The sequence below is a fragment of the Abramis brama genome (genome assembly GCF_963993115.1).
Source record: "Abramis brama genome assembly, chromosome: 17".
NCBI lineage: Eukaryota > Metazoa > Chordata > Actinopteri > Cypriniformes > Leuciscidae > Abramis > Abramis brama.
This window is the reverse complement of record NC_139979.1, coordinates 25759242-25771635: the sequence shown is the minus strand read 5'-3', so window position 1 is coordinate 25771635 and position 12394 is coordinate 25759242. Positions and strand designations below refer to the sequence as shown.

The following is a 12394-nucleotide window of genomic DNA, read 5'->3' as shown; positions in this document are numbered from 1 at the left end:
TACATTTTAAACAATTGTTTCTACATGTTTACTGCACTGTCAGGTGACTCACTGGCACAGCCCGTACTTCTATGCATACTTCCCTACTGGCCACTCTTTTCCGGCAATGCTGGCAGACATGCTATGTGGAGCCATTGGCTGCATTGGATTCTCTTGGGTATGTTTTTCTCTCTGTTCATCTATCCATCAAGTTTGCTCTCTGTCTGTCTGTGTCCATCCATCCATCCATCCATCCAGTCTTTCTGTCCATTTTTCTATCTATCCATCAATTTAGGAACCTAAACCTACCTGTCTATCCGTCCGTACGTCCGTCCATCCATCCATCCATCCATCCAGTTAGCCATCTGTATATCTATCCATCCATCCATCATTCCAGTTAGCCATCTGTATATCCATCCATCCATCCATCCATCCATCCATCCATCCATCCATCCATCATTCCAGTTAGCCATCTGTATATCCATCCATCCATCCAGTTAGCCATCTGTATATCCATCCATCCATCCATCCATCCAGTTAGCCATCTGTATATCCATCCGTCCATCCAGTTAGCCATCTGTATATCCATCCCTCCATCCATCCATCCATCCATCCGTCCATCCAGTTAGCCATCTGTATATCCATCCATCCATCCAGTTAGCCATCTGTATATCTATCCATCCATCTAGCCAGCCATCAATCCAGTTAGCCATCTGTATATCCATCCATCCATTCATCCACCCATTCAGTTAGCCATCTGTATATCCATCATCCAGTTAGCCATCTGTACATCCATCCAGCCATCCGTCCATCCATCCATCCATCCAGTTAGCCATCTGTATATCCATCCATTTAGCCATCCGTCCATCCAGTTAGCCATCCATCCATCATCCCGTTAGCCATCTGTATATCCATCCATTTAGCCATCTGTCCATCCATCCATCCATCCAGTTAGCCATCAGTCCATCCATCCATCCATCCATCCAGTTAGCCATCAGTCCATCCATCCATCCATCCAGTTAGCCATCTGTCCATCCATCCATCCATCCATCCATCCATCCATCCATCCATCCAGTTAGCCATCATCTGTATATCCATCATCCAGTTAGCCATCTGTATATCCATCCATCCATCCAGTTAGCCATCTGTATATCTATCCATCCATCCAGCCAGCCATCAATCCAGTTAGCCATCTGTATATCCATCCATCCATTCATCCACCCATTCAGTTAGCCATCTGTATATCCATCATCCAGTTAGCCATCTGTACATCCATCCATCCAGCCATCCGTCCATCCATCCATCCATCCAGTTAGCCATCTGTATATCCATCCATTTAGCCATCCGTCCATCCAGTTAGCCATCCATCCATCATCCCGTTAGCCATCTGTATATCCATCCATTTAGCCATCTGTCCATCCATCCATCCATCCAGTTAGCCATCAGTCCATCCATCCATCCATCCAGTTAGCCATCAGTCCATCCATCCATCCATCCAGTTAGCCATCTGTCCATCCATCCATCCATCCATCCATCCATCCATCCATCCATCCATCCATCCATCCAGTTAGCCATCATCTGTATATCCATCATCCAGTTAGCCATCTGTATATCCATCATCCAGTTAGCCATCCATCCATCCGTCCATCCATCCATCCAGTTAGCCATCTGTACATCCGTCCATCCATTCATCCATAGCCACCTGTCTGTTCTTGTAGGCTGATGCAGGATTTTTTGTTTTGTAGGCAGCGAGTCCTGCCTGTACGGAGCTGGAGACAGTGATGCTGGACTGGCTGGGAAAGATGCTGAAGCTACCAGAAGATTTTCTTGCTGGTACAGAGGGCAAAGGGGGAGGGGTCATCCAGGTGAGATCATTAAGAAAAGATTTTGGCTGCTAGTACTGTAAGTTTATTTGAATGGCATCACTTATACATGGTTTTCAACCAGGGGTATGAAGGTTATTGGAGAAGATAATTTAAATAAACTGTATATAATTTTAAATTGATGATATTTATATATGTAAGCAATAAGGTACGAGAGGCTGCTGTATCGTGCATAAGTAACGGCTGAAGGGCGTTGTTAGGCACGACGTAGTCTCAGCCTCAGACGTCACGCCCACGGAACGTTGGCTAAACGTCTGATGCATATGGTACACTTAACTGGAAACACTTCAGGAATTCAGGAAAGTCGTCATCTGATTGGTTGAATTTTATCGGATTTCCGGGGGGCGCGAGTGTCGCGTTTATTTTCGGTCCGCCGGGAAACAAAGCGCAGACGTGTGATTGCGGAAGAAAAACTGTTGTGTTTACATGAGTGACAATGAGCATTTATCAAGATCAGCTAAACGTAGGATTCTCAAAAGTATGCGAGGTTCACGGCATAGACTCTTTAAGAGATGTCCAGGAGTTTTGTTTGAGGCACTTAGTGGAGACAAAAAGAGATATTTTAGCCTGTTTGCCGACGGGATTTGGGAAGAGTATTATTTTCCAAGCCTGGCCGACCCTTTGTCAGCATTTAGAAGGATTCCCAGCAGATCCAATTTTACTAGTTGTGTGTCCCCTCCTATCTATCTTGTTTTCTTCTCCTTCTTTGATTTTCTATGCTGACTGACTTGTTGCACGCCGGTCTGTTGTTGTGGGGACATTTCCACGCCCCGAAACGTGACGCTGAACGAAACGAACTGTAATTGGTTGTTTGACATGTCGGTCAAACGGCCTTATGGGCGGGCCTTGGCCAAAGAAAGCTGCTATGAATTCCAGACCTTCAGCCGTCAGTCTGAAGGTCTGGCTACGCGAGACTAGGCACGACGCGAAGCGGAGTAGTCTAAAAATAGTCCCTGACCGTTAACAACAACGTTCCAATGTGTAATATGCATGAAAGCTCAAATAAAAACAACAAACCGTTCTCAAACTTTGTCTCATTATTTTTATTTTTTACAACACAATATTTGTGAAATTTCCTCACACAAATAGGCATAGCTTATCTCTCAGCATGAGAAAACGTTTATTTTTTTTGTTTATTCCGTTATTTTCTCTCTTCACTAAACTAAATATTTACATAGCCTAAATAAAAACACAAGGGCACATATTTTGATAGATAACAGTTAGGTCTTTAATCTATTTTATTAATGTTATTAATTTAGTTGCTAAAATGCTGCCTAAGAGATACTTTTTTATTGTTGTTTATTTAAATTTATTTGAACATCTCCGTTTATTGTGCATGCATTAAATATTTGTCTCATTTCAATCGGCTCCACTGTGGTGATATTTAACGTGGTTCTCTTTAGTTGGGGCTCAGCACTGTTTTCTGTTGCAGCAAGAATGTCGCTCCAGTGCTTTCTTTGTTTTAAGTTTGGCCTCCAGTAGCTCTGTAGTGAACTTTCACACTTATGTCCACTCACAGACATAATTTCCCTCGATTCGAGACCAGCATCGGACAATCTCTGCACCAAGTGTTTGAATGAACATTGACTTTTAAGCATCTGTAGGTCTGAAAAGGTTGATTTATATAATCAAAAGGTGTTTTGAAACCAACAACACGCACTGAAATATCGAAAATTTGTTTTAAAAATATCTGAATTGGCAACAGGATCTTGCGTCAGGTGTCAAAAACAGGATGTTTCAAACCACTTAAATTCCACATGCTCAATCCATGTTTACGGGTAATTTCTTTTGAACAACAACAAATATCAAATACATTTCAATGACAGCAATTTGTTTGTCATTGATTTCTTCCCTAGGCCCTGACAATTGTTACGTCCAGTAGAAATTGCCTTTTAAGACGTCAGCTACACATGAGAGGAGAGGCGTGCGTTGAGAGCAGTCCGTGTTCATTTCATCACTATTGAAGCAGCAGTTGAGCAGCTGTGACCATTTAGAGAGAGACACAGGAAGCACAGCGTATGGAAAGCCCACTGATGACAGTCGGTTTGATGCTCTGTCATTAGGGCCGCTTTGGAGTGTGTGTGTCCTTCTCCTGGATGGTTTTGTCTCTGGGCTTTTCAGAGAGCTCACTATGGCAACAGGCATTATTTTCACTGATAGCACACACTAATGAGGAAGTTTGTGGGTTTTGTAAGCAATGCCTTTCAGCAAAGGTGGGCATAGTAGAGAGGGGATGAGAACAGGTGCAAGAAGTAAATTATGCAAGTAAAACTGAGCATGTTGCGTTTGACATTGCAAGTGTTGGAGTGCATTCATTCTCATCACAATATTCATTTGTAAGTCTTAACCCTGTAAAGCCTGACATATGAAATAAGTCAGAAGAATATATATATATATATATTTTTTTTTTTTAACTGAACAGTTGATCAAAACAAACAAACAATTTTTTTTTTTTGCTGAGTGTCATATTTGATACATTAGGCTTTTATGGCTCATATAGTGTGATAGAAGAGAATATGGAGCAAAAACACCTACTTTTTATTAGAGGCCCACACTGAGCAAAAAATATGCAATTTGGTGCAGTTGCTGATATTTATATGGTCAAAAAGATGAAATTATGTTAGATTGTAATGTAAATAATCAAAAATCAATGAGACCTTCATAATTGTCGAGCGCTGGCTTGACTTGATTATCCACAACAATGAGGCTTGACACAGATGAACGATGAAATAACATTTAATGAACTCTAGGAACCAAACAGAGATACATATCAGCCTGAAACGTTAACACAAGACAAAGAACAGACAAAGTCTGAAGGTTGAAATACACAAGAAGACAAGGGGCTAAATGAAGGACAGGTGTAAGTCATTAGTTGACATGCTAACAAAGGTAACTATGGAAACAAACACGATGACAATGGAAACCGGAACTAAATCACAGGAACTGAAACCAGAAACATAAAGACAAAAGAACATCAAAATAAAAGGCCTTGAACACAGAGACACAGGCAATCGTGACAGAACCCGCAACCCAGTTCTGCATAATTAAGGGCGTGGTCACTTGAGTGACAGGTGGATTGCCGCTGCTGTCACTACTAGCCGTTTGTCTGCTGTCTGTGTCTGTTAGCTGTCATGTCACCTCAGCTAATTCCAGCTGCTGAACTTGCCATCTCTGCTGTGTTTGTGCTTTTTTCATACAATTTAATACACACATTATACCTTCGCCCACCCCGTTAGATTCCATCGTTGTCAAGTATCGAGGGAACAACCAGCACTGTTTTTCAGTTGTTTTCCTCTGTGAACATGCACACGTGAATGTCTGACCATTTCGTTGCTTTTTGGAGTTTTCAGATTTAAAAACGTCTATTGATATAGAGGCTACACTTGTTCTGCGGTACTCTCACGGAACAGATATATATGCTTATTTAACTTTTAAGTGTTAAATAAAAAGTACCGTCAGATGAAATCCTGCAGGTCTCAGTGCTTTCTCCATCCATGCAATAGATGAACATCCTTGAATGAGCGTTGATTTCTAGTGCATTTACTTGAACTTCTTAGGTAATATCTTTGGTTTGACCGATTTGAGAGGCAGCCAAAATCAGAATTTAAAATGGACTGAATAAAGCTCTCTATGAACTTGATGTGCGATGCCGTGCTGACTGACATGTATGCACATGAATCACTGTCACACACATGCACACTTACACGCTCAGAGCAATATTGTAAGTTACTGCATGATAATACATTTTTAACTAGCAGAATAATAATGCATCACGATACACATAGTCTCAATTTAGCTATGTCTTTTACCTATTATAGTATTTCAAAGGGCAAAAACATGAACTTTAACTATTGGCTTTACTTCTTCAAGTCAGCTGTCACTTTAGCGCGAGGCCAGTAGCAGGGTTTTTCCTGCATAGAGAATTATGAGGCGGCCGCCTCCGTCAAATTTCGTGCCGCCTCCGGCTCTCGACAAAACTTGGACAGACGGTCATGGTCAGATACAGTTTCCACCGTGACGGTTCTGTTGCGGTTACCGCTTGTGTTCATTCTCAAACCGTATAGTGCTGTGCGGATAATCCGTGGGTCGGGCGGGCCAAGTAATAAAAACATTCCATTCCAATTAATCGAGGGTGAATGACAGATAAATCATTATAATGTGTTGAGTTTAATAAAGACACGGAACTCTCATCACGGTAAAATGCAATGAACGTGCGTCACTCTACTTTCGTTTTCAACAACGTAATTCTCTTCAGGGAAAACCAATCACATATCAGGACTCGACAATAACGCTTGTCCGGGACCATAGAACTGTGTCCGGGACACGTGTGGTTTTTTTTTTGTTCTTTTGAAGGTAAAAGTGAGAGAGAATTGTAGCTCACCCGGACAAATGCCCTGATTAAAACAATTTTTAATATAAAAATAAAAAATAAATATAGCTGCGAGCAGCGATTGCGGGCCCAAGCCGGTGGCACCGCCACCCTGGTGCCTTTAGTTACACTAAAGCCACCGGGGTGGCGGTGTCACCGGCTTGGGCCCTCCATCGCTGCTCGCAGCTATATATATATATATATATATATATATATATATATATATATATATATATATATATATGCCAGTTGGTGGCGCTATAACTTTGACTCACAATAGTTACATCCATCTGATCGGCCTCTTACCACGAACACACTGCTGAAGTTTCATCAAGATCAGTTAACGTATGCAGAAGTTATATTACTTCGTGTTTCTCTTTTCTCGCCATTGTTTCCTCGCCACGGCCAAACCGTTCGAGATATCAAAAATCCGTCCGGAATTTATCATCCTCAATGTCTTGTCTTCATGCTGACCGAGTTTGGAGGCGATTGGATGAATTCTCTAGGATGAGTACATTAAATTCCACAGCATGCGTTTTCCAAACAACCCATAATAGCCGACTTCCTGTTGGGCGGAGCTAATAACTTAGAGTGCGGAAGTTGTTCGGCCCGATGAGATCTATATGTGTACCGAGTTTCATATTAATTCATGCAAGCGTGTTTGATATATGGACCAAGTTTTCAGACCGTGTCCAAGGGGGCGCTGTTGAGCCCCCCTGCCACGCCCGGGTACCAGCTTCAGCCCGGCTCTGCAGCTTCAGCCCCCCAGCTTCAGCCCCCCCAACCCCCCCCCCCCCCCCCCCCCCCCACACACACACACACACACACACAGACACACAGAGAGAGAGAGAAAATTCTCCAGAAAATCCACATTCAAACCAAAATATCTGACTTCCTGTGGGTCTGAGGTAATGACTGTAAATTAGAAAGTTGTCCGGCTTGATGAGAACAATACACCTACCAAGTTTTGTGATTCAAGGAAAAACTAAGCCCCATTTTTGACTAAAGGTGGCGCTACTGAGCCATTCCACCACGCCCGTTTCTGAAACTTTGCACATGTCTACTGGATAATAAATGTGATGTGTCTGTCGAGTTTCATGCATTTTCAAGCATGTGAAGAGTCTCAAAAGCATCCGAAAAGAATATTAAAGTTTGATGCGTTGCCACGGCAACAGTATCTAAGATATCAATAATCCTTTCACAGCTCTACATCTGCCGTGTGTCTACATTATACACATAAAGTTTTAAGCAAATCGGGTAAAAATAAGAGAGTGATTTCAAAGCATTTTGAAAGTGACACACTTCCTGTTGCCAGTTGGTGGCGCTATAACTTTGACTCACAAATGTCACATCCATGTGATCGGCCTCTTACAACGAACACACTGCTGAAGTTTCAGCAAGATCAGATAATGTATGCAGAAGTTATAACACACTTCCTGTGTCCCATTATTCGCCATAAATTCGTTTCCTTGCCACGGCCAAACCGTTCGAGATATCAAAAATCTGTTCGCAAGAATTCATCCTCAATGTCTTGACTTCATTCACACCGAGTTTGGTGGTGATCGGATGAATTCCCTAGGAGGAGTATTTCACATTCCATTGTATGCGTTTTCCAAACAACGTATAATAAACGACTTCCTGTTGGGCTGGTGTAAAACTTAGAGCATGAAAATTGTTCGGTCAATTACGCAGTATCCGTATTTTCTGTCACCAGTTGACTAGCGTTGTATGATCACGCTCAACCATTCAAGCGCGACAAAACAAGAGATCGCGCTGTAAGTCCTGCCTATTACACACGCACGCACACACACACACACACACACACGGAAAAGACGCGCGTCAGTATCGAGTTCTCTTTTCGGCCTTGAACAAAACATAACACACACACAAATTATGCCAAAATGTCCATTTTGTCGAGTGTCCTCATATAAGAGCAAATGATTTAAATAATATCATAAATGAATGTAGAGATTTGTGAGAAAATGGGACGCGTGTCAGATGGAGTGTCATTAATGTTAATCAAAGAACAAAGGTAAGAGAGTAAATTACTCACTCAGACCCGGCGCCAGGAGGATTAGTATTAGGATTAGCCTAATAATCATGAATGCACTCTCTTGTGTGTATGAATGAATCTTTTAACACATCTTCGGCGAACGGCTTCTTCACGCAAAAGAAAAACTCTTCATAAAGCGCAGTGAAACTCATGTGGCATTTCCTGTTGGAACGAGGTTGTTCGTTAACTTCATTTTATACGTGCAATTCACACGAGCTCTAAACGAATGCGAGACTGCTGCGATTAGTCAAACATAATTAATGAAACAAAATCAGAGGGAATAGTTTGTATTTTTTTATTTTATTTTTTACCGGTTGGCCGGTCACACGGCTTTCATAGTTTTCAGTTAGGCTAGTGTGGAGACCAGGGCCGGGTTTCCCGATAACGATGCATCTTAGCTCTTAAGAGCGTTCTCTATGTGCAAGGTTACGCGTTCGTGCTACTTAGAAGTCGCTGTCCATTCGCGAAGTGCTGAAATATAACCTAAATAGAGGACACGGACAACGCGCTGAAAGACAGGACCAAGCAGGTAATATTTAATATGAAACAAAGTCTCAACTTTCAAATTTGGTCAGTCAAACAAAAATAAAATACGCCTACCGTTTTTTGCCTCTTTAATGTGTCGTGACAGATTGCCTCAGTTAAAGCCAAAGCCAAATCCACCGAAGTTAATCAATAATTCTGACTGCTTTGTCGCACAAAAATTGTGCAATTTGATTGGTCAGATCGCATGTCAATCAAACTCAATATGAATGATGAATTGACGCCATGTAAAAAAAATTTACATCACTCTAACACCCCCCACCCCCACGATGAAACCGGTAATACCGGTGTTGTCATAAGTCGATTAACCGGTGGGAGAATATTATCACCGTCACATCTCTAATATATATATATATATATATATATATATATGTATATATATATATACACACACACACACACACATTATATATATATATATGTAACAAAATATATATATATATATATATATATATATATATATATATATATATATATGGTGTGCGTCCACGGCGAGGAACGGGCAGAGAAGAGCGAACGTTTTTTAGTTCATTCCTACTTCCATAGGAATTCATTGAAATGCTCGCTCTGCACCATTATCCATGTCAGTGCGGTCAAAAGCATTTTGAAAGTGACACACTTCCTGCTGCCAGTTGGTGGCGCTATAACTTTGACTCACAATAGTTACATCCATCTGATCGGCCTCTTAGCATGAACACACTGCTGAAGTTTCATCAAGATCAGTTAATGTATGCAGAAGTTATATTACTTTGTGTTTCTCTTTTCTCGCCATAAATTAATTTCCTCGCCACGACCTAACCGTTCGAGATATCAAAAATCCGTCCGCAATTTATCATCCTCAATGTCTTGACTTCATGCTGACCGAGTTTGGAGGCGATTAGATGAATTCTCTAGGAGGAATACATCAAATTCCACAGGATGCGTTTTTCAAACAACCCATAATAGCCGACTTCCTTTTGGGCGGAGCTAATAACTTGGAGTGCGGAAGTTGTTCGGCCCGATGAGATCTATATGTGTACCGAGTTTCATATTAATTCATGCAAGCGTGTTTGATATATGAACCAAGTTTTCAGACCGTGTTCAAGGGGGCGCTGTTGAGCCCCCCTGCCACGCCCGGGTACCAGCTTCAGCCCGGCTCTGATGACCGTGGGTTCTGACCTGTGTGCAAAGTTTCAAGAGTTTTTGAGCATGTTAAGGGCCCCAAAAGCCCCTGAAACCTTGAAAAACAAAGATTAAATAGAATAGACAAATCCCCCCCCCCCCACACACACAGACAGAGAGAGAAAATTCTCCAGAAAATCCACATTCAAACCAAAATATCTGACTTCCTGTTGGTCTGAGGTAATGACTATAAATTAGAAAGTTGTCCGGCTTGATGAGAATAATACACCTACCAAGTTTTGTGATTCTAGGAAAAACGAAGCCCCCATTTTTGACTAAAGGTGGCGCTACTGAGCCATTCCACCACGCCCGTTTCTGAAACTTTGCACATGTCTACTGGATAATAAATGTGATGTGTCTGTCGAGTTTCATGCATTTTCAAGTATGTGAAGAGTCTCAAAAGCATCCGAAAAGAATATTAAAGTTTGATGCGTTGCCACGGCAACAGTATCTAAGATATCAATAATCCTTTCTCAGGTCTACATCTGCCGTGTGTCTACATTATACACATAAAGTTTTAAGCAAATCGGGTAAAAATAAGAGGGTGATTTCAAAGCATTTTGAAAGTGACACTTCCTGTTGCCAGTTGGTGGCACTATAACTTTGACTCACAAATGTCACATCCATGTGATCGGCCTCTTACAACGAACACACTGCTGAAGTTTCAGCAAGATCAGTTAATGTATGCAGAAGTTATAACACACTTCCTGTGTCCCATTATTCGCCATAAATTTGTTTCCTCGCCACGGCCAAACCGTACAAGATATCAAAAATCTGTTCGCAAGAATTCATCCTCAATGTCTTGACTTCATTCACACCGAGTTTGGTGGCGATCGGATGAATTCCCTAGGAGGAGTATTTCACATTCCATTGTATGCGTTTTCCAAACAACATATAATAACCGACTTCCTGTTGGGCTTTTGTAAAACTTAGAGCACGAAAGTTGTTCGGCCCGATGAGATCTATATGTGTACTGAGTTTCATATTATTACATGCAAGCGTGTTTGATATATGGACCAAGATTTCGGACCCCATTCCAGGGGGCGCTGTCAAACCCCCCTGCCACGCTCGGGTACCAGCTTCAGTCCGGCCCTGATGGCCGCGGGTTCTGACCTGTGTGCAAAGTTTCAAGAGTTTTTGAGCATGTTAAGGGCCCCAAAAGTGGCAAAAAGGCACAAAAAAAAATAATGAAGAAAAAAAAAAAGAAAAAAAAAAATCCTTACGAAAACAATAGGGCCTTCGCCCTTTCAGGGCTTGGGCCCTAATAATCCTTACGAAAACAATAGGGCCTTCGCCCTTTCAGGGCTTGGGCCCTAACTAGGGAATCACCGAAAACGTGAGGATGATTCTGTTTTATTTCATTTAATGTAAGTGGCGATTGATCCCCTATAGTTGATAATAATATAGGCCTAGCTAATGTAGCCTAATGACGGTAACAATGTTGCGCTGTTGAGGCTCGTCCTGTTATTTATAACATATTATAGTTAAGAAACAATATATAGCCTAGGCTACACACGACCAGAGAGCTGTTTTCCTGAATGCCATCAAGATTGAATCCGAGACTGATTTCATAACAGTTCAATAAACAAATAGTTAAAATGAAGTCACTTACATTTTAGACGCAATGACTGTTTTTGTTCTGTTTCAGCAGCGAAAATAGTTCCAAACAAAGATCACAGCAGAACCATAGCGCATCTCACAGCAACACTCAGCCATGTTTCATTAATGAATGATTCAGCGTTTTGAACGAAACGGTTGAGTCAAAGATTCAATAACCTATTCATAAACTGCCTCATCTATCTATAAATTACAGAAACGTCTGTCTGTCTGTCTGTGTGTCTGTCTGTCTGTGTGTGTGTCTGTTAACCACTTATCTCTCGAACCGTTAGTCCGATGGATTTCAAACTTGACAGGTGTCTCGCTACGGTCACGAGTAAGTGCAGTGCCAAGTTTGACGTTGTTTGGATGAGATATGCTAAAGATATCGTTAAATATATCATTTTTAAAAGGTTGTGGTTTAAAAATAAACATTCTGACATTAGAGGGTTGTATCATTCAAAGAAGCCCCAAGAAGGTTGTGGTTTAAAAATAAACATTCTGACATAAACACTCTGTCAGTTGAAATGAGCCATCGCTAAGAAATATCTCCTGAACTTTTTTGACGGCGATCAGCTCACAAAAACTGATTTTGCACGGGCACCATGCACTGCTCCCTGAATCGACGTGCTTATTCATTTTTGGATGTTAACTGAATCTGTAAGTCAGCTATGCTGTTTACTTCTGAATATTATATTTCATTCTGGTGCGCTTAAAGTTATCGCTACTGTGTAATAGTAGCCTATGCTATTCACCAACTAAACATATCCTATTCAATGCGTTCACAGTCTCTTTCACGGCCATCATTTG

At 41.5% G+C, this 12394-nt stretch overlaps 1 protein-coding gene across 2 annotated transcripts in view; it reads left to right on the top strand.

Moving 5' to 3' along the window:
- ddc (dopa decarboxylase) overlaps positions 1-12394 on the top strand; it is a 39978-nt gene that overhangs the window by 4348 nt on the left and 23236 nt on the right. For both annotated transcript variants that reach the window (XM_084088095.1, XM_084088096.1), the window contains exons 3-4: positions 44-157; positions 1725-1844. In XM_084088095.1, the coding sequence (XP_083944221.1) occupies positions 44-157; positions 1725-1844 (234 nt within the window). The remainder of the gene's footprint in view (positions 1-43; positions 158-1724; positions 1845-12394) is intronic.